A 21,955-nucleotide genomic window follows, 5' to 3' on the forward strand; every position below is an offset into this window, starting at 1 on the left:
TTCTGTATTACTTCGGGATAAATTTTCTAATCTATCCAGAATCCTTTGATTGAGGTTTTTAAGTTCTGTGATCTGATGAGATAAGTTTCTTACCTGATCCTCAAGTTTTGTTATGGAAGCTTTAAGATAATCTGTATTCATTATAAGGTAATTTCTGTAATATGTTTTCTAAGTTTTCTAATCTCGTTTAGATTTCTGTAATACATATTTTGGTAATATTGTCTTTGTAAAATAGATATGTCTGTCCTGGTTTTTAAAACCCAAGATAAATAAGCAATGGCTATTCTATGCTCATTTATCTGTTTTTTCTTTTGTTGTAAAGGCTGATGTGCTTCATAACTAATGAGTTACTTTTGCAAAAAGCCTTTCAAAATAAGTTTTTTCTTTAAGTAAATGCTTGTATGCATAATAACAATGTCTGTCATAAAGATTTTTCTTACTAAAGTTTGGATTCTCTTCAACAAGAGGTCTGTATATTTTAAGCTGTCTCATAACATCTCTATATTGCCTTTTCATGACAATAAACGTATCAAAATAAGTATATTCCATTAAAACTCTGTCTCAGAAATCGTAATAGCTCTGATAAGTAAAAGGGGTATGTGCCTCCGCAGAGGTGAGAGAACTAAACCTCATGGGAATAAAAATTTCTGTCTGTGATAAATCATTCATAGAGATCTTTAAGATCATCTTCGTCATCTAGATATACTCTACCAAGTAAAAGGGGTATGTGCCTCCGCAGAGGTGAGAGAACTAAACCTCATGGGAATAAAAATTTCTGTTGAGTTCCAAATCCAAATTATCTAAGATATAATCTTCTTGGAAGATTTGGAATTTTAGTGTTGTCAGAATCTTTTGGGCAAGATCCTGGTTAGGGATTCTATGTAATAAGTAACAAACTATTTTGGAATAGTTTGGGATGGAAATTGTTGATCTAATTGATATGTTTTCTGAAAGTTTGTATGTGCAGCAAAAGATGTCATAATCTGGAATAACTCTAGATGTTCTGAAAAAACTTGTTTCTGTATTTTCTGAAGGTATTGGTAAATTGCTGTAATTTTCCATTATTGGAAAGGTTTTGAAAAAGTTTTCTGTATTAAAAAGGTTAATCAAGTGAAAGGGCTTATGAAAGATCACTCCTTCACTTTATATATATATATATATATATATATATATATATATATATATATATATATATATATATATATATGTGTGTGTGTGTGTGTGTGTGTGTGTGTATATACAAGGGTATATATGTGCTGGGGCTAACTACCCCCACGGTAGCTCCACCAGTGTAATATATATTTCAAAGAAGGTTCCGAAAGGGGTAAATAAGTTTAGCAGAATATATTGCGTTTGTGGTGAAAAAATAATAATTAACAAACGCATTTGAGACTTGCGTGTTTTTTTTTTTTTCCTCAAACGCAAGTCCCAAATGCTCTTTTTTTTCTTTAAAAAAAATGTTCTTTTTCTATTTTTGTCTAGCTTTTTAAATACCATATTTTTGTCACTTTTTGAGAAAATCTTCCCATTACAATCTTTAATTCACCTACTTGTTGTATGTGCTCAACTTTTATATTGTACAATGGTAATGACTACAATAATGAACACGGCCTCCTAATAAATGCAACGACTTCCCTCCATAAGTGTAGACTCTTCAGTAATTACTGTGTGCTCTCCTTCGTAACTGCTTTTTGATGAGACAGTGTCCTACTAAGTGCATTAGACTCTAAGAATCGTTCCATAGCCTCCTGCTTCACTCTTGACCATTACCTATTCACCGTGTCACAGTGTTGATTGCTTTTACTGCTTCGGATCGAGTCCAGTTACTAATCCAATTATCCCGTTACTAACCCCTACCACCAAGCTGAGAGCTAGCTAGCGGAATATCTCATCACTAATAATAGGCAAAACATGATTTTTGCACTAGAAGATTATGTGTTTAGTTCTTATCAACATCATTTTGGTCAAGTCTATCATACATGATCTTCCTAGTCTGATTTGCCTTTCAAGTTTGAATGGGGTAGTGGGCATAAAAAAAAATTCTTAAAATTGACTTTTTCTATTTTTATAAAATTTTAAATATGTAAATTTAATAATTTATTTGCTAATATTAAAATAAAAATTATTAAAATACAGAAACAGACTTAACAGAGTCGTGGCTAAGATTCGCCAATAACGAGAGGCTGAAAACATCGCTCCATAACGTCTTCACTTTCTTGCTGCTGCGCAGTTCTACTGCTCTACTCCCAAGCAACCTCAATCAATCCTATGCAGTGATAGATTGTAAAGGAAATGCCGCTTCTTCAAGCTCCATCTTCTGCTACTCTTTCCTTTCTTCCTTTATCTTCACAACCCAAAGCAGGTAACTTTCCATGCTGCCACGCACACTCACATATACATATATATGCATTTGTATTTAATGACTTAATGCCATGTTGCTGTTGTTTCTACTTCTTAGGATTATATGTAGCAGAGAACTGTTGCCTTCTCTGCAATTCTCCTTTCCCGTCTCAAAGACACTTGAGGCCATTGAGTGTGGCATCCACCCGTTCAATTTTGACGCCTAAAGTTGCTTCTGTGAAAGGTAAATTTCTTATTTTTACCCGGAAGTTTTGTTGTTATTTTAAGGAAACCCCATTTCTTGAATTTGTGAGATTCGGTTATATTGTTTAGATTTGTGCCCTCAGTAGGTAATGTGACTTGTATGTGTAGTAAAGTTTCATTTTTTTAAGTGACGAGGAAATTCTCAGCCACTACTCAAGGGTGTGCACAGGTAAACCCCACCCTAACTGCAAAGAGCCACAAAGTGGTAAATCAGGCTATGTTGCTTATAGCTAAGCAACTCAAACCAAAAAGACCAATAGGCCGCTCCCACTTAGAGTCAATCTTATAAAACCTTATGGTTATCAAGTCAACACCATGACAAACGTGGCTAGGGTTGCCCCCCGTGAAGTTTCGTTCTTGGTTTGTCTGTGACGTGGATATGTTAGCTACAAGCTTATGGTTTATTGGTTTATGTTCAATCAGCTTCCTTTGTTTATATTAGGAATTTAACTGTGGTGTAGTCATTTAACCACTTATTTAAGGTGTACCAATAAGGCTGTGTATGAATTCCACTGTCAAAACTAGTGTTGGAAGATGCTGTCACTATATTAAATTTGTTGCTTAAAGTAGAGAGTGAAGAGATAAATGAGCAGAAAATATTGTCACACTCTAAAGTTTAAGCATGAAAAACAAATGTCTTTAACATTTTCGACATTAAAGTCATCATCAAGCAACGGGAATATCTAAACTGTGACCAAGTATTTATGCTTGGTTTTATTTGATGCCATACTGAGTTTTCCATGCATAGCTTCTTTGCTGAATTTGTGATTACTTTTGAGCCAGTCTGTAGTCAGTTAGCATATATTCTATGTCTGTTTAGCTTCGTTGTTTTTTTTTTTCTTTTTGGTAAATTTACTCTTGCTCCTATATATTTTTTGGATGCAAATACATGCTGATTATATTCTTGAGTTCCTGTCGACATATCTAACTAAACATGGCAAATTGCAGGTAGTGCTTCTGTGGTATCAAATCAAACCGCTGAGGCTGAAGTACTTAAAGCCCTTGCACAGATAATTGATCCAGATTTTGGAACTGATATAGTTTCATGCGGGTTTGTGAAGGACCTCCTTATCAATGAGGCTTTGGGAGAGGTCTACTAAGCACACAAGTTTATCGATTCCATAACTTATTTGTAAAATTTTATATTCTCTTCTAATGTTATTGGGTTGCAGGTTTCATTTCGGCTAGAGCTTACAACTCCAGCATGTCCGATCAAGGACATGGTAAATGAAACACAAACACCATTGTTTGATCAAGAATTGATGTGTGTATCAAGTGGTACATAACTTAGTTTCTATTTTGTTACCATTGGTTCATTATTCAGTCACAATGAACCTTATATTAATTCAATAACTCTTATTTTCTTCTTCCTGTAACAAATTCTGTTTTTATGGGGGTTATGTACCAAGAATCAGTGTTAGGTCAACTTTGCCTGGCATGAGAAATTTATTGATGTTCATCTTTCTGCAGTTTGAGCAAAGGGCTAATGAGGTGGTTGCTGCACTTCCCTGGGTTAAAGAGGTGAAGGTGACAATGTCAGCCCAACCAGCAAAACCCGTTTATGCTGGACAACTTCCACCAGGTCTGCAAACAATATCCAATATAGTGGCTGTCTCAAGTTGCAAGGTAAACTCCACACATTTTAAATTTCTGCTGTTATACTTTATGAGCAGTGAAAATCTGCTGAGAGTGCTGAAGACTCTGATTTAAAACTTTGCTATAATGATTCTTCTCTTTTCAACAACTTTGCAAGAAACAGAAGGACACAAGGAGAAAATTCTAGTATTCTACTGCAAAACAGATATTCTTATGTTAATATAATGCGACTATTTGATAACATGTATCATGCTTCCTTCACTTTTTCTATGACTCCTGTTCTAAAATCTTTTTGAAAAGCCAGTGGGCAAAAGATTTCCCATGTACAATTAATAAAACTTTGCATTTTAAACGAGTAACATCTCCAAGTTTGTGTCCTGTTTTGCCTATTAAAAGAAATAATTTATTATTTTTGTTATATCCTTGTTCCTGCAATCCTGCATTATGCTAATGTAAAAATCACAGGGAGGAGTGGGTAAATCAACTGTAGCTGTCAACCTTGCTTATACTTTGGCTGATATGGGTGCTCGAGTTGGTATCTTTGATGCTGATGTATATGGCCCTAGTTTGCCCACAATGGTTTCCCCAGAAAACCGGCTGCTTGAAATGGTAACTTCTGTTCCTTATACTCAAATGCATACAGCTTGCAGAAATATAACCATTAACGAACCTTTAGAACCCAGAGAAGAGAACTATTATTCCAACAGAATACTTGGGTGTCAAGTTGGTGTCTTTTGGATTTGCTGGGCAAGGGCGTGCAATAATGCGAGGTCCAATGGTGTCTGGGGTCATTAACCAACTGCTTACTACTACCGAATGGTATGATGTACTTTCTGTATAAATTGGATCTGGTTGGAGGAACCACTCTCCATTAGATTCTGTATGCATATTGAAGTTCATTGATAATTTTTACTCAGTTTTATTGCTTATTATTTTAAGCTCGTTGAAATTGTTTTACTCATGGTTCTTGTCTCTGATAACCCTTGCCCCAAATATTGCCTATTGAACCAATGAGCTAAGTCCGTTCTTGTCTCTGATATCTCTCTTCACTAAAAGTGGTTTTCTCATTGAAAATAATGCATTTCATTATGCAGGGGAGAATTAGACTACCTTGTTATTGACATGCCTCCCGGAACTGGTGATATTCAACTCACCCTGTGCCAGGTTTGCTCATACCCTGGTGACTAATGTTTATGTTTACGATAGTTCTTTAGATGTTCAGCGTTCCTCTTGTCAAACACTTGAAATAAAAACGTTTGGTTGGATGTGGGGATTAGGTTGTTCCATTGACTGCTGCAGTTATTGTTACCACGCCTCAAAAGTTAGCGTTCATAGATGTTGCAAAGGGAGTTCGCATGTTTTCTAAGCTCAAGGTCTGTTTAACATCAGTCATCTATTTTTCCGTTTTGTTTTGACTTTTCATGTGACTTAATCACGGGTTACCATATCACTGTTCCTGAATATTTATCTCCTTCCGCTGCTTAGGTACCTTGTGTTGCTGTAGTCGAGAATATGTGTCACTTCGATGCTGATGGGAAACGCCATTACCCATTTGGTAAAGGCTCAGGTGCTCAGGTTGGCTCTTTTTCTTAGATATGAGTATATGACTGTTGTTTGGTCTCCCGGCCACGAAATAGCATTTTAGGCTTCCATCTTACAGAATGAATCATATTCGGTGAAAATTTTATTGACAAGTTTAGAACCCTTAAAACCAGTAATGTAATTATTGGAATTTCCATCAAACATTCCAAATCAGTTCTCAAGTTACACAGCAATTATTGTCAAGAACCAGTAGTTTAGTCAAGTGTTAGCTCAGGATCCCGCTAGTGATCACATTTGAGTTGGTTTTGCTACTCCACAGGACCAGAACTTGAAAAATTATAATGATAATACTAAGGAAGGAATGTCTCTTCCATAATATTATCTATGCTTCTCTTTTTACAAATACTATTTCGTATAAATTGCATCATATCATTTCATCGTTACAGGTTGTGCAGCAGTTTGGGATCCCGCATCTGTTTGATCTTCCTATCAGACCAACTGTAAGTCCTAGTTGTACTGGTATAACCGACGTGCATGTGGCAATGGAAAAAAATCATTTCCCTGAATCTTAAACAGCTCTCAGCTTCTGGAGACAGTGGAACGCCTGAAGTTGTTGCTGATCCTCAAGGAGAAGTTGCCAGTACGTTCCAAGAGTTGGGCGTCTGTGTAGTGCAACAGTGCGCCAAAATCCGCCAACAAGGTACTCTTTGTTCTTTTATTCTTCTTTTTTCTCCCTTGATGAATCTTGGTTTAACCCACTAGCGTCAATCAGCTCTCGAACTCCAGTTTAGAAACTTGCTAACGACTGGAAAATTCTTTTTGTTTCCGCCTTGCTTCAGTCTCGACTGCAGTAAGTTATGATAGATCTATCAAGGCAATCAAGGTGAAAGTGCCCAATTCAGACGAAGAGTTCTATTTGCACCCTGCAACTGTAAGAAGAAACGACCGCTCTGCTGACAGTGTGGTACGTAAACAAGTTTTTTTAGCCCTGATGCTTTTTCATTTAAAAAAAAATGAAGCAAGCAGTCTAGGACACTAAGAACTACTGAAGTTTCCTTCATAGATATCCCTTTATGGTCGACTATTGTTTCTTCTGCTTAAGCTACCAAGCGATGAAGTGTTAAAGACACTAATGCAGTAATAAGTTTGGGGAACTTCGATTAACTCCAGTAACATATGCAGATAGGAAATGTTTGGGCAACTGTATATGGCCATAATCATTTTTTATTCGATTACTTCATTCAAAATTTTACTGTCTGGGGTTAGCGGTTTTGTTCCCTTGTAGCCTTACTGATTTACTTTAGTTATTGTAACTGGAACAGGATGAATGGACCGGTGAGCAGAAATTGCAGTACTCTGATGTACCAGAGGACATCGAGCCTGAAGAAATCCGGCCCATGGGGAACTATGCTGTATCAATAACCTGGCCAGATGGATTTAGCCAGGTGATTATAGTTTATTTTTCCCGTGTAGATATTTTCTTCAATCGATCCTTTTAAAGGGACTTCCATACGATCTGCACGATAGACTGAGCTCCCATGGCAAAGTCACCAAGCTACAAAGTTATTGTAGTCAGCTTTTTTGTGAAACAAAAACCAGAAACCATTGAACATTATAATCAGTGACCAAAAACCTGTTTCTTTGAGTAAGCTATGTTCTAAGCCTTCTTTCTGGCCATTGGGTACCTATAAACAATCAGTTAGTAAGCACAGCAGAATTGAGAATGGATTTACAAAATTAGTTTTTGATCGAGTTCATCAACCGTGTCTCTACATCATCAATTTCTTTCAAGTGTTAAAAAGCGGCTAAGCTCTATGTTCTGGCGTGGTTCTTTCCTGCAGATTGCTCCTTACGACCAGCTCCAAACAATAGAACGCTTGGTCGAGGTTTCTCAACTGACTCCTGCACAGGTAAAACGCGCAACCATTCTGATTCCACTAGAACCTTAAAACCTTACTACTCAAACTTATGTTGTTTTGCATTTGCTCTCCTTTTTTGCCCAGTAGCCATGATTGCAAGAAGAAAGATGGTGCTGATAGAACTGAAGATTTGTTTACACAACCTTCCAAAGTTAAAAAGATGCATATTTGTGGAGCTAAAAGGACCTCTGTGCATACTTTCTATAGATTTGTCTGTAAATTGTCAGCATGGATTTGTCATTACAACTCAAAAGTGTATCCTTGAAGTGTGCATTTAACATTCTTGATGACTTGCAAGTTTATAACAAATTCCTAAACACAACTGTTAGTATCATACGCTTATCACTACGCCAAAAGTTATTGTTCATAGTCAATGTGCAACTTTATTTTCTTATACTACCACATTTTTGAGACGCATAGTGTTGGATGCCTTGCCCAACAATTCTCCCTCCAAGCACCTGTTAGCCTTAACTGCACAGTTTTTACTTTTACTTTTGTTGGGACATGAATCTGTGACTTGGCTCTGATACCTATTTGTTGAGATCACTATCACAATTAATAAAACAAAATAGTTTCAGTCATGTAGATGCAGACACATTGTTGAACCACGTAAATTTTGTTTTCTTTACTTTCTAGCATTGCTATTGTTTCTTGTTCTAGTTCAAGATTCAAGAAAGGTGGTATATGCCTAGATAGGGGGTGCCCAAGTGGGTGTAACATGATTCTCGTACTTAAAAGTCATGCGTTCAATTCTTGCCAACACCCTCTTAATTAAACCCATTGTTTATTGGTGCACATTCTTGAATAGTGCCTGCGAGTTTTCATAGTGTCCTAAAAAAAACAAAAAGTAGTATATTTTCCTTGGTTATTTGGAAGTGGTTGTTACATCCAAATCAAACCCATCATGCATTCGTTACATTATTATTATCGTGTCAAATATCTTGTCCATTATTTTTTATTTTTGAGTTCATCTTGTCCATTATTTCGTCATTGTCATATTGTATGTTGTAACTAAGGTCTGAATTCATACCATTTAAATAATACGGAGTAAATCAAAATCTTACCCTCCTACTATATTATCAAAAGTTTTTGTTTTTGTTTTTAAATTTGTAACAGAATTAATTATGAATTTTTTAAAGTAAAAAATTAATTTCATAGAAAAATAATTTAATATGTAAACACTGTAAAAGTTAATTTAGACATAACTTTTTAAAAAGAAAAATGCTATGTTTATTTGAATAAATAAGATATTTTGATTAAAAAAAAAAAACAACTATAGTTAGTTTCGGGGGGCTATAATCCCGGAATGTAACAACCACCATCCTATATATCCAGCAGTAATTTAATACTAATTAAAGGGCAAATCCGTAAAATAGATAAAAAATATCGCACCCCCATCACTGACTCTCTCACTCTCCGACTTGTAACTTTCTCACCAAAAACGATGCAAAGGCAGTTGTTTGGAGCTTCGCAGCATTTGCTAAATCTAAGCCGATCGACCACCGCCGCTCTCGTCGCCGGCTCCGTCTCTTCGATTTTACGTGCCGGAGCTAGATTCTCAAATACGCCACACTTTCCCTCGTTCCGGACCTTCGCGATCATGGCTTCCAGCAGCTCCGATGAGTTCGTCAAAGGAAATGTTCACCCGAATGGCGTCGCCGTCATCACCCTCGACCGCCCAAAAGCTCTCAACGCCATGAACATAGGTATGTTTATATTCACCTGTGTGAAGTATCTTTAGGTATAGTATGCGAATTTCAGTTTAAAAATTGGTGATTCTGTGATTGATATGGTTAACTGTTACCATTCTCGATTTGAGATTCTCTGGTCCATTTAAGTAAGTAGTCACTGCATTGATCTTAAATATTTGGAGTGATATAGATGCAAGTCTATTGAGCTTATCGCGAGAATGTTAATATCTGAATATGTGTTTGGAGCAGCGGTTTTTTACAACCTGAATTTATTCTATTTAAAAAAAAAAAACCGCATGAAAGTTTCTATGGGATTGAGATGTTAAAGCTTTGCTTGCGGTTGTATTTTTGGAATAACGTGAGATTGAATATGATGCAGATATGGATATCAGATATAAAAGCTTTTTGGATGAATGGGAAGCAGACCCAAAGGTGAAATGTGTCTTAATTGAGGGAAGCACTCCACGTGCCTTTTGTGCAGGTAAATGACTGGTGGAAAATCTTTTAATCATTATTTTGGAATAGATACTGAGGTCTGAGGTTTTTATTTTTATTTTTTAAAATCTCAAAGTAATCTTATTGTCTCAAATCAGTCTTTTAAGGGCATACAAATGTGTGTTTGTATATGTGCAAGTGTTGTGTGACTTGTGTCTGCACTTGTATTTTCTGAGTGCTGTAAGGTGTGGAGGGTAATCATTCATTGCCAATGCAGGAATGGACATTAAGGGTGTTGTTGCCGAAATTCAAAAGGACAAAACCACTGCTCTTGTTCCAAAGGTTTTTCTGGCATCATGAGAATTTTCCTACAGCCGTCCATTAACCAATAGCTATGCTTATCTTTTGGCCGAATTCTCAATGTGTTGTGGTCATGCTGCATACTTAAACTGTAGCTTAGCTGCAGATATTGATGTCATATACTTGTATAGTTTTATCAACATCATTTTTATAGCCCAATGGATCACAGAAGTCGTTGTGTGTCATTTTACCTGCAGGTGGTGATATCAAGCAGATTACAACCAAAAAACAACTCTCAGATATTATTGAGGTCTTGTAGTGTGTTTTTCACTGTGTGATTACCATCTAGCAATAACATAACACCAAAATGAAATCAATTAAATGAAGTTGGATAATACTCAAGTAGCTCTTAATGTAAATGTGGTTTATAGCTGATGCTTTTACTCAGAAGTTGGTTGTGTTTATGGAAACTATTATATGTTGAAAGTGGAATTGTGGAAGTGACTGCATACTTGGGATCGAACTATGACTCTAAATTCTTTAGATTTCGTGTACTCTACCGCTTTTCTTCATGTCTACATTGTCAATGGAGATGGTCAATAAAGTAAAAAATCTAAGTTAGATGATGATATTTAGTCAAGCAGGTCTTACTGGATATTTAATGACTTCCAAACCCAATACAATGTAACAGGTCTTTACGGCTGAGTATTCTTTAATATGTAAGATCTTTGAGTACAAGAAGCCTTATATTAGCTTCATGGATGGCATAACCATGGGATTTGGCATTGGATTATCTGGTCATGGTCGCTACAGGCTAATAACTGAGGTGCATCTTCTTTATTAATGAAAATTTATGGTTTCTATATTTTATTTACTAATATTCACTTTTCATTCAAATGGATTTGTTTCAGAGGACTGTTCTTGCCATGCCAGAGAATGGAATTGGCTTGTTTCCAGATGTTGGCTTTTCTTATATAGCTGCACATAGCCCAGGAGAAGGAGCAGTTGGTGAGATTTCTTCTTATTTTGGTTGGATTCTTTCTGCTATGGATCTGTTAGTCTTTTATTTTTCAATCTTTAACTATGGTTGGTATCTTCTTCATAGTTTATTCTTTATTCAACCTTCTTACTTGTTTCAGGTGCTTATCTTGGATTGACGGGAAATAGAATATCAACACCTGCTGATGCATTGTATGTTGGTCTAGGAACACACTATGTCCCATCTTCAGATTTGAGTGCACTGAAGGGGGATCTCTTGGCTGCCACACTGTATGTTTTCTTCTCTTATTAACTTAGCTGAAGTTATCCATGCTATATTTGTCTTGCATATTTATTTCTGCTATATTTGAGATAGAGTGCCTAAATATGTTATATTCTTGTTGCTCAAATTGATTATGAACTTTGGCTTTTTTTTTATTTAACATTTTATTTGGTGGTTGAAAGAAAAGATTCTGCCTTTGCATATTGGTATTCCAACATGCTCAGTTCCTGTATTGGCTCATTAACACACATTTCTTTTCTAATGGAATGTGTTTTGAGTTACTTTTATAGTAAGAAGTCTGTTAGTCTGATAGAGATAGGTGATTGCATCATCTATCAACTTTATTCCTTACTATCTCACTTGTTACTAGTTCTGAGGATCCACACAACGATATTCAGAAACTACTGGAAAAATACAGCAGCAGCCCTGATTCAGAGCCACGCTTGAAGTTACTTTTACCTAGGATAATTTCAACATTTGGTGGAAACAAGGCTATCAACGATATAATGAAGGAGCTAGAAAATCATCAGGAGAGTGCTGATACATTAGGTAAGTTTTTTGTATGAAGGACTCATCCACTGGTTCCTATTAATTAATTCTACATTTGATGTGTTATTGGCATTAATCACATCAAACATCCCATTCTTTACTAAACAGTGGCTGAGTGGGCCAAGGATGCTTTGCAAGGGCTTAGAAAGGGTGCCCCCTTTTCTCTTCATCTCACTCAAAAGTATTTCTCCAAAGTTGCATCTGCTCGTGGATGCAATAACAATATCTTATCAAAGGTGAGAGTTCCCCGCTGCACCATTTCTATTATATCTTGTATTGCTTTTTTTCATGTGAGCTCCACAATCATAACTCACAGCAATATCTGATATTCAATACTAATTTGGTGTGCTCAGCTAACTGGGGTGATGAAAACTGAGTATCGCATTGCTTTGAGATCTGCTGTCCGAAATGATTTTGCTGAAGGTGTTCGTGCCGTTTTGGTGGACAAGGATCAGGTTTGTTTCTTGTAATTTAAAGCCTATATAAAACTTTCAACAGCAGCTGTACTTTGCAATAATTCAAGGCATTTCAGATTCGATGGATGAAATTGGTTTGTGTTTAATTTCAAAATAATTTAACAACACCTTGTTCTGTTTTATTTGTTCACTTCACCCCCCGCTTACTTTTGTTCCACCTTTTCACAGAATCCAAAATGGAATCCATCAAGTTTGGAGGAGGTTAATCCCAGTGAGGTGGAGGCTGTATTTGAACCCCTAAGCCCAGAAATCGGAGACCTGAATGTATAAGGTTTGATCTCTACGCTTCCTTTTTGTTCCCATCAATAGCCAATAGGGATGGAACTAGGGAAGTATTCCTCATGAATAATCAATGTAAGACCTATCCTATGTACTATTTCAAATTTAGACAGTCTTTTGATTTATGAATAAAGTTCAAATTAACGAAAGAGGAAACAGTCATAGGCCCTGTTTGGTAAATGGCTGTTGGCTGATTGGGTTGGATGTTTGGTTAGAAGGTATGATTTGTTGATAATATTAGCTGATTGTAAAAAGTTGTTTGATAAATTAGCTGTTAGCTGATATAATTTTTTTTTTCAAAAAACTAATTGAAAAGGCTACTTTGAGTAGCCTTTTGAATTTTAGCATTTTGGAGTTACAAAAAGTTTATTAACCAAACAACTAATAGTGGTCAAATAAGTCAAAATTGGCTGATAGGCTGATTATTTACCAAACAGGGTCATACTCTTTCTTCCAAATTAACGAAGTGGTTGCCTCTCCCATGAACAATTCGACAAGGGAACGGCAACCATGGTTGCTTCTGCCATCCAAATTGACACACTACAATCTTCATCCAAATTGAATGGTTATCGTGAATTCATTATCATATTTAAGGAAGAATGTTATGAAATACGGAGTATAATCTTATTTAAAAGAAGGAAGCCCCTTGTCAGCAAACAACAATATTGACGACACTTTTGGTAATGTGCATCAATATTGAGTGTTTGTTTTTTTGGGTAATGTTTTGCATGGCTGGACTAAAATATGGCTTCTTTTTAATCTTTGACAAATACATTTGCCACTTAACAAACTTCTTACTCCATGAGGCGATAAGTCTTAATTGTTTTGATAAGTTTTAATTGTTTAAGATATTCAATAAATAAAAGGGAAAAATCAAACTAATTAAAACTTTGCCAAATAAAGTACACCAATAAAACTTCTATTTCCCCCATAAATTGCGAGATATATATTTCCAAACCATATTATTCAAAAAGGATATATAAAATCGTATTTAATTTTTACTTCTTTTGCTTCCAAATTAATTTTTACTTCCTCATTATTAGGACTCTATGTAGTTGAGTCATAGTATGAGTCAACTACATAGAGTCCTAATATTGTATTAAAGTGTTCTGGGAGTTTTTGGGCGTTCTGATTCTTTTTCTTCTATTACGATAAAACTAGTTGGATGAAAAGAGCGCTCCTAAATGAAACCTTTCTCAACCTTTCTCAACTATACGATACCGCAAAATGTTTCTTCCTTCCTGATCCTTTCGCATGGGAGGGGGGTTGGCTGATGATGGGTAGGCTTGTTGTGCTTTGGCCCTTTTGTGGGCTTTCATCGAAACAGGCCCGAAACCCTAAACTGTACAGATTACATAAATATATATATACCAAATGAATCACAAGTCTACTGAGACAGAGACTCATACTATGACTCAACTACATAGAGTCCTAATACTCATCATAAAGTTGGATGAGTTTCTCTATTAATCTTTTGTTGGCCACAGTTTCATTTAGATTAGTAACTTTATTCTTGTATAATAATCTGTAAATTATATAACCTCAATTGAAAATGTGTTCATAATAATTAACTCGTAAGTTTTTAATACGAGAATTATGTTTTAAAATCAGTGTCTCAACGTCTACTACTTCTTCTCGCATATCAAGTTTTAATATGTTTTTTTTTATGAATTACATCTTAATCTATTCAATTTTATAACGTCAAAAGGTGTTAAATTTGTGAGTGGTATATACAATTAACTTATACAATTCCCTTTGATTTTTTGAGCATCCACGGCAGCGACTTTATATTTAAATTGTTTGACAGCGACTTTCTCAAGTCACAGTCAACCAAAGCATAAATAAATTCAACTAGGACGCCAAAAAACAAAAGCATAAATTCGAAATTTCCATTTCTATAATTTTCTTCTTTTCTCTGCGTTTACACAAATTGATTCGAAGAATCATTTGAAACGAGGACAGTATATCAGAATAAATGAAGTATTCTCTTCTCTGTCCTTCAACTTCAACGCCACCTTCTCTATCCAAATTCCCGCATACCAGTTTTCCCGCGCAATGTTCTCAGTATTTGCCGCCGTACCGAAGAATTACTCGCCGAGCTTTTGCAGCAATGGCGTCGTGCTCCTCCCAAGTTCCATCGCACACGGTTCGTACGGTTACGATATCCTATACCGAGCTCAAGGTGAGTTTTCTCGGCTTGGTGTCATCACCGATAAGTCAGATTATTGAAGAGCTGCACGGCTCTCAGTATCGAGTTTTTTTTTTCCTCTTTCAAAAGAAGCGTGCGTTTTTTGAAATCCTGTTCCGTTCACGTTTCAGTGTTTAAATTCGGTAGAGCGTATGCGTGCGGATATGCATTACGTTATTCTGGTGCCAACTTGTGTAGGTTTACTGATGGTTTCATTTCTGATGAATTATTGATTGAATCAGGATAAGAATGCTGACTTATCGGCGAAAATTGAAGAGGGCTTTGGGCCGAACAGCCTTGGAATTCTGTCAATTTCAGATGTAAGGAAATGATATTTACACAATACATCTGTTAATCTTTTATTTTACAATTTACTAGTTGGCTGCTATAGATAGATAGAAAGTTGTAATTGTAATTTGGCTGTCAGATTATTGAAGCTGCATTATCAGTATGATGTCAGCTTGTTATATATGTTTTGCTTTCTCATCCTTTTTGTTTTTGTAGGTTCCTGAGTATACTTTATTGCGTCGAAACCTACTTCTTCTTTCACCTAGGTAAGAATATATTCTTGACTGCAGTTCTGCACCATAGATATATGTGATGTATTATTTGGATATAACATTATAAAGAGTGAGTTGTAAAGAAATTGTTTCTTATCAGATTAGCCAACCTGCCAGAAAGTGTGAAACAGGAGCTGGAAGATCCTCATAGTAGGTAACTAAACTTATCCCATGATCAATCCTTAAATCATAGTGTGTGTGTGTGTGTGTTTTTTTTTTTTTTTCATTGTTCTATGAATGAATGCATTGCTATTCTCTAATATTTGGTTGTTTGTTCCATCCCTAATGGCTGCCATCCTCGTGCTGTCTGTATTGAACTCCATATGCAAGTTTGTGCTTGGGGATTTTATTTTCCTTTATTCACCATTTAATCTTAGATTTGCTATGGCCTTGGGACTTATGCCAGGTATAACTTTGGATGGAGTCATGGAAAGGAGAAGCTTGAATCTGGAAAGCCAGGTAGAATTGACTGTTCTTGTAATGGTTGAGAAAGAGAAAACCATAGAATTCACTTGAGAAGTTTTACATGTCAAAGTTATTATGTGAATATGTGATCATTACAATTTACAACACGTTGGTGACTAACAAATGAAATAAAAGAACCTCCGATAGAGGGCATTTCATCCCTTTATCTTATAATGAAATATTAAATGGATTGTGATAATTTTTTCGGCCTGTGGACATATTGCTACTTTTTTTTAATAAATAAAAAAAAGGGGCTTTGAAGCAGTGATTATTTTACTTTTACTCATAAACTTCATTAGTGTGTGATACACACATGGCATGCATATGCACCATCTATTTATCTATGGATGTTTTCTATAAATTATTAAATTTATATGCATCTCATGTTATGTTTAACACTTTAACCTGCTCTCTGTTGCCTGATTTGCACATGCTCACATCACGCATGGTGTCTTTATAGGTGCTGTTTTCTGAAACTTAACATATATTTCATGTTTCCTTGGACTTTCTCACTGCTACTTGATGTTTATTACGCAGATACACTGAAAGGATCCTTCTATGCAAATCCAGTATTTGATGTGCCTACAACTGAGAAATCCCTTATTGAACGGTTAAGATCTCTTCTTTAATATACATGCTATAGTCATACCTCTGATTAATTTCCATGTATCAAATCTGTAAAATTTTTGCATGTCACCTTTGAGTTTCGGCAGTTATATATTTCATATTGCTTAAAGATTATGTTCTTTACTATCCTTGTAAAGATTATGTCTTCTCTGTCCTTCTAGATATTCATCATATTGTGGACGAAATATATGGCCCCATAGCGCTCTGCCAGAACTTGAGATGGGTATATTTTATCTATTCATCTATCTATAAACTCAAAATTTATTTATTTGCATTGCACTTTTTTTTGGTCTATTTCAAATACAAATTTGCTTGATACTTGATTACAGATGGTATCTCTACTTCATTCAATGTTGTTGATAGAATAGCAACACCTAAATAGTCTATATTTTCATAGGCATCATATGATCCTGTTTTAATCAATCCTTGTACTGTAGAGGTTAATTTGACATCAATGTTTAGCCAACTGTTGGTTCTGCAATTAGTTTTTTTTGTTCATGAATCTTAAACAGTTTTTATAATACTAAATTTCTAAATTTAAGGAAAATTTATTCGTTCTTCATTCTTTTATTTGGAAAGTTATTTGGGTAAAGCTCGTGATTAGTTGACACATATGAAGACATGAAGTATTTGTTAGTTTTGATGTAGAGTTTGTGGCATGGTATCAGTGCCACACCATCTTACCCAGTTAACATGCTTGGTTGATTTATGATTTCTGAATATTTATTTTCACTATGCAGCTTTTAAAGCCCTTGGAAAGATGATTCTGGATGTTGGGTTGCTGTTGGCTCATCACTGTGACCGATACGGTAAGTTCTTAATGCTTGAGTTGCTCTATTTTTTTAGATGAATGAGTTTTCTTTTTTGTTCTTTTGTCTTGCTGGGTAATGAACTGAAGGCCATTGGCTGTTGTTTGTAGTCTTTGGGTTCCCTTTTAGACTATAAGAATTTTCAAGACTCACATTGCTGGGTGACCCATTCGCTCCTAGTTAATAAATATGATATGGATGATGGGCCCATATTTAATTTTTATTAGAGCTACATAAGGCAGAGCTCATAATACATTGTGAGCCAGCTCACTGTATCTTATTAAAGAATGTTAGAGCTTCAAATTACAAACATGAGGCATTGATAGCAACCAGCATGGTGCGTGTTTGAGTAATGGCATCTTTAATGAATCCTTTGTGTCTGTTTGGAGTCTAAAATGGATTTGTGATTTATTAACAAAATATTTAATGGTTTCATTGCCTAGGTGTCATTTTGAATAAGCTAATTTTTTAATTAAAATTTCCAAGGACTCAAAGTGGAGAAATTGTCAATTATGTGAAATATCAATACCTGGCTAAGAGGATTTGAGTTATACCCAAATAGACTGTCCTTGAATGTTACCCCTCCATCCCAGTACACAACACAGAAAAGGTCTTCCATAGTCTGTGTTCCTGTTGCTATGTAATTTGAGTTATCTATTTGCCAGTATGTTTCACTTTCTGTACAATGATAAGTAAATTAACTGAGGTATGGTGACATATTACTCCTTTCCCTTACCTGCATGTCTGCATGATGCAGGAGGGCATTGAGTTAAATTTTATTTCTTCCAACACAGATTTTTGAGTTCCATTTACTTAATTGGTGCAGTATCCAGCAGGATAAAAACAAATGAAACTGATGGCCTTGAACAGATACTTCATCGTTCTAGATGTCATAAAGGCCGATTGCTTTACTATTTCCCTGCCCAGAAAAGGTAATCTTATATTATCTCTTCTGTACCAGTTATGCTGTTATGCTTTCAGTTTATGTTGTGGGTTAAGTAAATGGCACTTGGCAGAAGACTAAAGACAGAGTCAGAACAATGACAAAGCTATTTGACAACTTGGGCTTTTCTATTTTCCTAAAATGGTTAATTGAGTTGACTGTTGGCTTGAAGCTTTTATTAAAATATTTTTTTCCACCAGTTTCCTTTGTTTCGATTAATTTGTAGTCACAATTCAGTGCCAGTTATCAACTACTATAAAATACACATATAGGACAAACTCTTTGTCCAAAATTTTTAAAGTCATCATCTTTTTTCTTTATCGTATCATCACCGGTTTGTAGCCAGCAGAGTATTATAAAATGTCATATCTCAATATGGAATTTAGTCATTCACTAGAAGTTTTTGGATGTTGAGATAATGGCCTTTGACAATATTTGTGACTTTATGGTTGATTTGTGATTGTATATTGTTCTTGTAACATTTATGAATTCTATTAGATTTCCTATTTTGTTGGTCCTCTAGATCTCTTCAAAATATAATTATAGTTTTGTATTCACTGTTTTAGAAGGAAGAAAATGGATATGAGATCTCTATATTTATAATTTAATTAATTAATTAATTAATTATTTATTTATTTTAATTGTTATGGATTATTTATTTATTTATTTATTTTTTGCAGTAGCAGCTACCAAGCTGATGAATCCATGTCATCTTGGTGTGGTTGGCATACTGATCATGGTTCACTGACAGGTAATCTAACTTCTAGAATTCCTCAGCTCCATTCTTTGAACTTATAAATATTTGCCACTTTTTGCTGTACATTCCACATACCCCACTTATGTTATTGATTTTACTATCCATATTCTGTCTGTTAATTTAAAACTGAAACTGGACTGCCACTTCAAAGGATTTTTATGAATTAGTATCACTATTAGCTATTTAGCTCACATTGATGAAAGCCAGATCTGGAGTAAAATGTTGAATTGGCTACTTTTTAATGCCTACAAAATACATATATTGTCCACAAGGGGACAATAGAGAAATGCATGCAATTGAACCTTGTAAACCCTGTATGTCAATACAAAGAATGAATTTCAATATCAGAGTTTCCTTGTGAACAGTGTTTAAAAACTATTTGAAATCTAGGTTGATTTTGAATATCCACCTTTGCAAAATTATTGAAGCCTAAGTTAACCTTGAACACTCACCTTCAAAGCGTTAGAGATACCACTATATGACTGTAATAAGACATTGTTTTCTCTCATTTTATTAAAAGAATATCTCTATATGTTACTCTTTCTTTTTCTTTTTCATCAGTCTGTCTCTCTGATTAAAGCTTGAATTCAACATGTAGGTCTTACATGTGGCATATTTATGAGAGATGGTGTAGAAATACATTGCCCTGATATTGCTGCTGGCCTTTATATAAAAACACGTACTGGTCAAATAGTCAAAGTATATTTTCTTGTGCTTGTGATATAGAGAAATGATGGTTTTGTGTGTGTGTGTGTGTGTGTATCCCTGCACTGGTGATTCTTCATTGCTTAAATTAATCACTTTTTTGTTGAAATTGCTGATGTGTATAAAATCCAGAACATTTCATAGGCCTGATATTTAGTCATTTAAGTATGTAGAGTCCATTAAACTAACACCTTCCCAAAAAAGTGTGTTGGAATATGAATCATATTGTAGGATATTGCCCTCTCTTGTTCTTTATATGATAAAGACGCTCAAAAGGTAGAAAAGAGAAGGAAAAGAGGCAAGTGGACACTAGTTATTGAAAGTGTATCAACCTTGGATTCTAGAGAAATGACATTGTCAATGAAATTTGACAAAATGAATAAGTCTAGACTGAGTGCAGTCAGAAGGTTAGAATGTCTCTCTTAGCATTCAAGAGGGAAGTGAAAAAGATAATCATATGCACTTTAGAGGCAACTAGTAATCTTGGTTAATCTGAACAAAAGCATATGCACTCTAATCATGGTTAATCTTAATTCCAATCTAGTTGAAGTTGGCTACATGGAAGCCTTATACTGATCTTTGACACATCATGCTTATAGGAATTAGGAATGCTTCTACTTGTCTGTTTTGAACTTTTTTAGGTGGAATATGGTGAAGATGAAATAGCATACCAAATTGGTGAGACAACTGAGATACTGTCAAGAGGTCAGCTCTGTGCAACACCACATTGTGTCCGGGTATTTTTCACCATTTCCCTTCTTCACTAACTTGCAGTGTTTTTGGTACAAAAGCAACCCAATAGTTGTAAAGGTTTTTGGGGGGGAGGTATTGTGCCAAAATTACAGGGGAAAGCAAACGGTTTGTTCTGCTTCTCATGCATATTGCTGTAACATATTTTCTTTCTTACTTGGTCTCCCTCTCTTCTTTTTTGGTACATCTGAAGGATGGGAAAATAGGATTTGGTCCCAGACCATGTGCCTAGAAAGGGTCTTAAGCCTAGGCTAACCCTTGAGCCCCCACTGGGTAACTTTATTTTGTAGCAGAACTGCATACAAGTCATCTTGAACTGAAACCTCTTTGTGCTGACTTATTCTACTTATAAAATGGATGCGCATAACTTCACAGGCTCCAAAAGGGGAGGATGCATCTGGTGTTGATCGTTCAACATTTGCCTTGTTCATGCAGCCTGACTGGTATGTCTATTCGCAACAAGGGAACCCCGTTCATGAATTGATACTAGTGTGTATATATACCAACCAGTTTAACTCTCTGCTATGCTTGTGTGCCATGTATCTTTGTTAAGCATTCAAGAGCCTTTATTAATTTTATTAATGTTTGATCCCTACAATTTCAATAATTTCAGGGACGAAAAGCTAAATTTCCCAGATGTGGTACATATTCACAAGGAGGTATGTATTTGGCATTGTAAATCCATTTCCAGAACACCATGCCTTTAAAGATGTGAACCATAAATAAAGGGCATTCTAAATTCCTAGTGAGAGATTTCAATATCTTTCATTATTTCCATTGATTTCCTTCCTCTTTAATTATATATAACGGGTTTAGATAACGGGTTTAGAGATTGAACTTATAATCTTATAGTTTTGTATTTTATTTTTTATTATTATTATTTTTACTTGTATTACACTTTCTTGAATTATTATGATTTGTTGTATTTTATTTGCAGTTGATCGCCTCCTCCGATGGCTCTCTAACTTTTGGAGAGTACACTGAGAAGCTGCTAGACAAGTATTATCACCTAAAACAATAAAAAGCTCAAACAGTTCCGATGGAGACACAGAATACAGTATACAACCTGGAGGTTTGGTTTCCAATTATAAAGGATGTGAAACATGTTTTCTTTTTATAGTATTGTATTGCTCTAAAATTAGAGAAATGAACTCAACAAACAGCATCAAATGGACAAATATCTTGGATAAAGCATAGAAAACTGTAATCATTATAGTCATGATGAAGCAATGATGATATGCAAGAAACTGCTTTGATGATTTTGTTGGGTCATTGCTCGAATTATTACAGAATATTTTCTAGTAGCATTGTCAACCCATAGTTAACAACAAATATAAAATATAGATATTGTTATGATAACTTTAGTGACATGTAGCCATGAAGGTATATCGGCACATTTAATCGTTTTCTTTTAATTTTGCCTATTGCTAGAATTACTTCATGTTTAAATTTTTATCATTTCACTGTTTAATAAAAATAATTAACATAGTAACATATAA

General features: G+C 35.2%; 3 protein-coding genes across 7 annotated transcripts; all 3 read left to right on the top strand.

The window, feature by feature from the left end:
* The first annotated feature begins 2,167 nt into the window (after positions 1 to 2,167).
* Positions 2,168 to 8,035, top strand: LOC116000279 (fe-S cluster assembly factor HCF101, chloroplastic). Of its 2 annotated transcripts, none has more exons than XM_031240344.1 (16): positions 2,168 to 2,362; positions 2,459 to 2,584; positions 3,553 to 3,695; positions 3,777 to 3,827; positions 4,075 to 4,230; positions 4,666 to 4,809; positions 4,877 to 5,019; positions 5,295 to 5,364; positions 5,478 to 5,573; positions 5,686 to 5,775; positions 6,189 to 6,242; positions 6,319 to 6,442; positions 6,582 to 6,706; positions 7,065 to 7,187; positions 7,584 to 7,652; positions 7,746 to 8,035. In XM_031240344.1, the coding sequence occupies exons 1-16, from the start codon at positions 2,293 to 2,295 to the stop codon at positions 7,746 to 7,748; spliced, it is 1,587 nt and encodes a 528-aa protein (XP_031096204.1). In that variant the 5' UTR covers positions 2,168 to 2,292; the 3' UTR covers positions 7,749 to 8,035. The 2 variants fall into 2 exon arrangements, with proteins under 2 accessions (XP_031096204.1, XP_031096203.1); XM_031240343.1 differs by having other exon boundaries at positions 2,169 to 2,362; positions 7,749 to 8,035.
* A 1,023-nt stretch (positions 8,036 to 9,058) lies between these two features.
* LOC116000289 (3-hydroxyisobutyryl-CoA hydrolase-like protein 3, mitochondrial) lies at positions 9,059 to 12,801 on the top strand. Of its 2 annotated transcripts, none has more exons than XM_031240357.1 (10): positions 9,059 to 9,367; positions 9,732 to 9,833; positions 10,345 to 10,397; positions 10,779 to 10,913; positions 10,999 to 11,095; positions 11,227 to 11,356; positions 11,719 to 11,897; positions 12,006 to 12,133; positions 12,251 to 12,352; positions 12,542 to 12,801. In XM_031240357.1, the coding sequence occupies exons 1-10, from the start codon at positions 9,106 to 9,108 to the stop codon at positions 12,641 to 12,643; spliced, it is 1,290 nt and encodes a 429-aa protein (XP_031096217.1). In that variant the 5' UTR covers positions 9,059 to 9,105; the 3' UTR covers positions 12,644 to 12,801. The 2 variants fall into 2 exon arrangements, with proteins under 2 accessions (XP_031096217.1, XP_031096216.1); XM_031240356.1 differs by lacking the exon at positions 10,345 to 10,397 and adding an exon at positions 10,065 to 10,129 and having other exon boundaries at positions 9,060 to 9,367.
* A 1,708-nt stretch (positions 12,802 to 14,509) lies between these two features.
* On the top strand, positions 14,510 to 21,748 carry LOC115999119. Of its 3 annotated transcripts, none has more exons than XM_031238894.1 (15): positions 14,513 to 14,834; positions 15,083 to 15,160; positions 15,345 to 15,394; positions 15,501 to 15,554; positions 15,807 to 15,859; positions 16,403 to 16,475; positions 16,654 to 16,715; positions 17,233 to 17,301; positions 18,128 to 18,233; positions 18,931 to 18,995; positions 19,600 to 19,700; positions 20,348 to 20,443; positions 20,832 to 20,899; positions 21,070 to 21,115; positions 21,394 to 21,748. In XM_031238894.1, the coding sequence occupies exons 1-15, from the start codon at positions 14,628 to 14,630 to the stop codon at positions 21,475 to 21,477; spliced, it is 1,212 nt and encodes a 403-aa protein (XP_031094754.1). In that variant the 5' UTR covers positions 14,513 to 14,627; the 3' UTR covers positions 21,478 to 21,748. The 3 variants fall into 3 exon arrangements, with proteins under 3 accessions (XP_031094755.1, XP_031094754.1, XP_031094753.1); XM_031238893.1 differs by having other exon boundaries at positions 14,515 to 14,834; positions 18,925 to 18,995; XM_031238895.1 differs by lacking the exons at positions 20,832 to 20,899; positions 21,070 to 21,115; positions 21,394 to 21,748 and adding an exon at positions 20,650 to 20,825 and having other exon boundaries at positions 14,510 to 14,834; positions 18,925 to 18,995.
* Positions 21,749 to 21,955: the final 207 nt, after the last annotated feature.

Source organism: Ipomoea triloba, chromosome 12, assembly GCF_003576645.1.
Source record: "Ipomoea triloba cultivar NCNSP0323 chromosome 12, ASM357664v1".
Lineage (NCBI taxonomy): Eukaryota > Viridiplantae > Streptophyta > Magnoliopsida > Solanales > Convolvulaceae > Ipomoea > Ipomoea triloba.

Bases quoted from the DNA above. Each gene is read 5' to 3' on its own strand.
- LOC115999119 (XM_031238893.1), top strand. From the start codon at position 14,628: ATGAAGTATTCTCTTCTCTGTCCTTCAACTTCAACGCCACCTTCTCTA. The intron at 15,555-15,806 runs GTAACTAAACTT...GACTTATGCCAG, and splicing joins CTGGAAGATCCTCATAGTAG to GTATAACTTTGGATGGAGTC. The intron at 20,900-21,069 runs GTATGTCTATTC...CAATAATTTCAG, and splicing joins TTGTTCATGCAGCCTGACTG to GGACGAAAAGCTAAATTTCC.
- LOC116000289 (XM_031240356.1), top strand. From the start codon at position 9,106: ATGCAAAGGCAGTTGTTTGGAGCTTCGCAGCATTTGCTAAATCTAAGC. The intron at 9,834-10,064 runs GTAAATGACTGG...TTGCCAATGCAG, and splicing joins TCCACGTGCCTTTTGTGCAG to GAATGGACATTAAGGGTGTT. The intron at 12,353-12,541 runs GTTTGTTTCTTG...ACCTTTTCACAG, and splicing joins TTTTGGTGGACAAGGATCAG to AATCCAAAATGGAATCCATC.
- LOC116000279 (XM_031240343.1), top strand. From the start codon at position 2,293: ATGCCGCTTCTTCAAGCTCCATCTTCTGCTACTCTTTCCTTTCTTCCT. The intron at 3,828-4,074 runs GTAAATGAAACA...ATCTTTCTGCAG, and splicing joins CATGTCCGATCAAGGACATG to TTTGAGCAAAGGGCTAATGA. The intron at 7,188-7,583 runs GTGATTATAGTT...TCTTTCCTGCAG, and splicing joins GGCCAGATGGATTTAGCCAG to ATTGCTCCTTACGACCAGCT.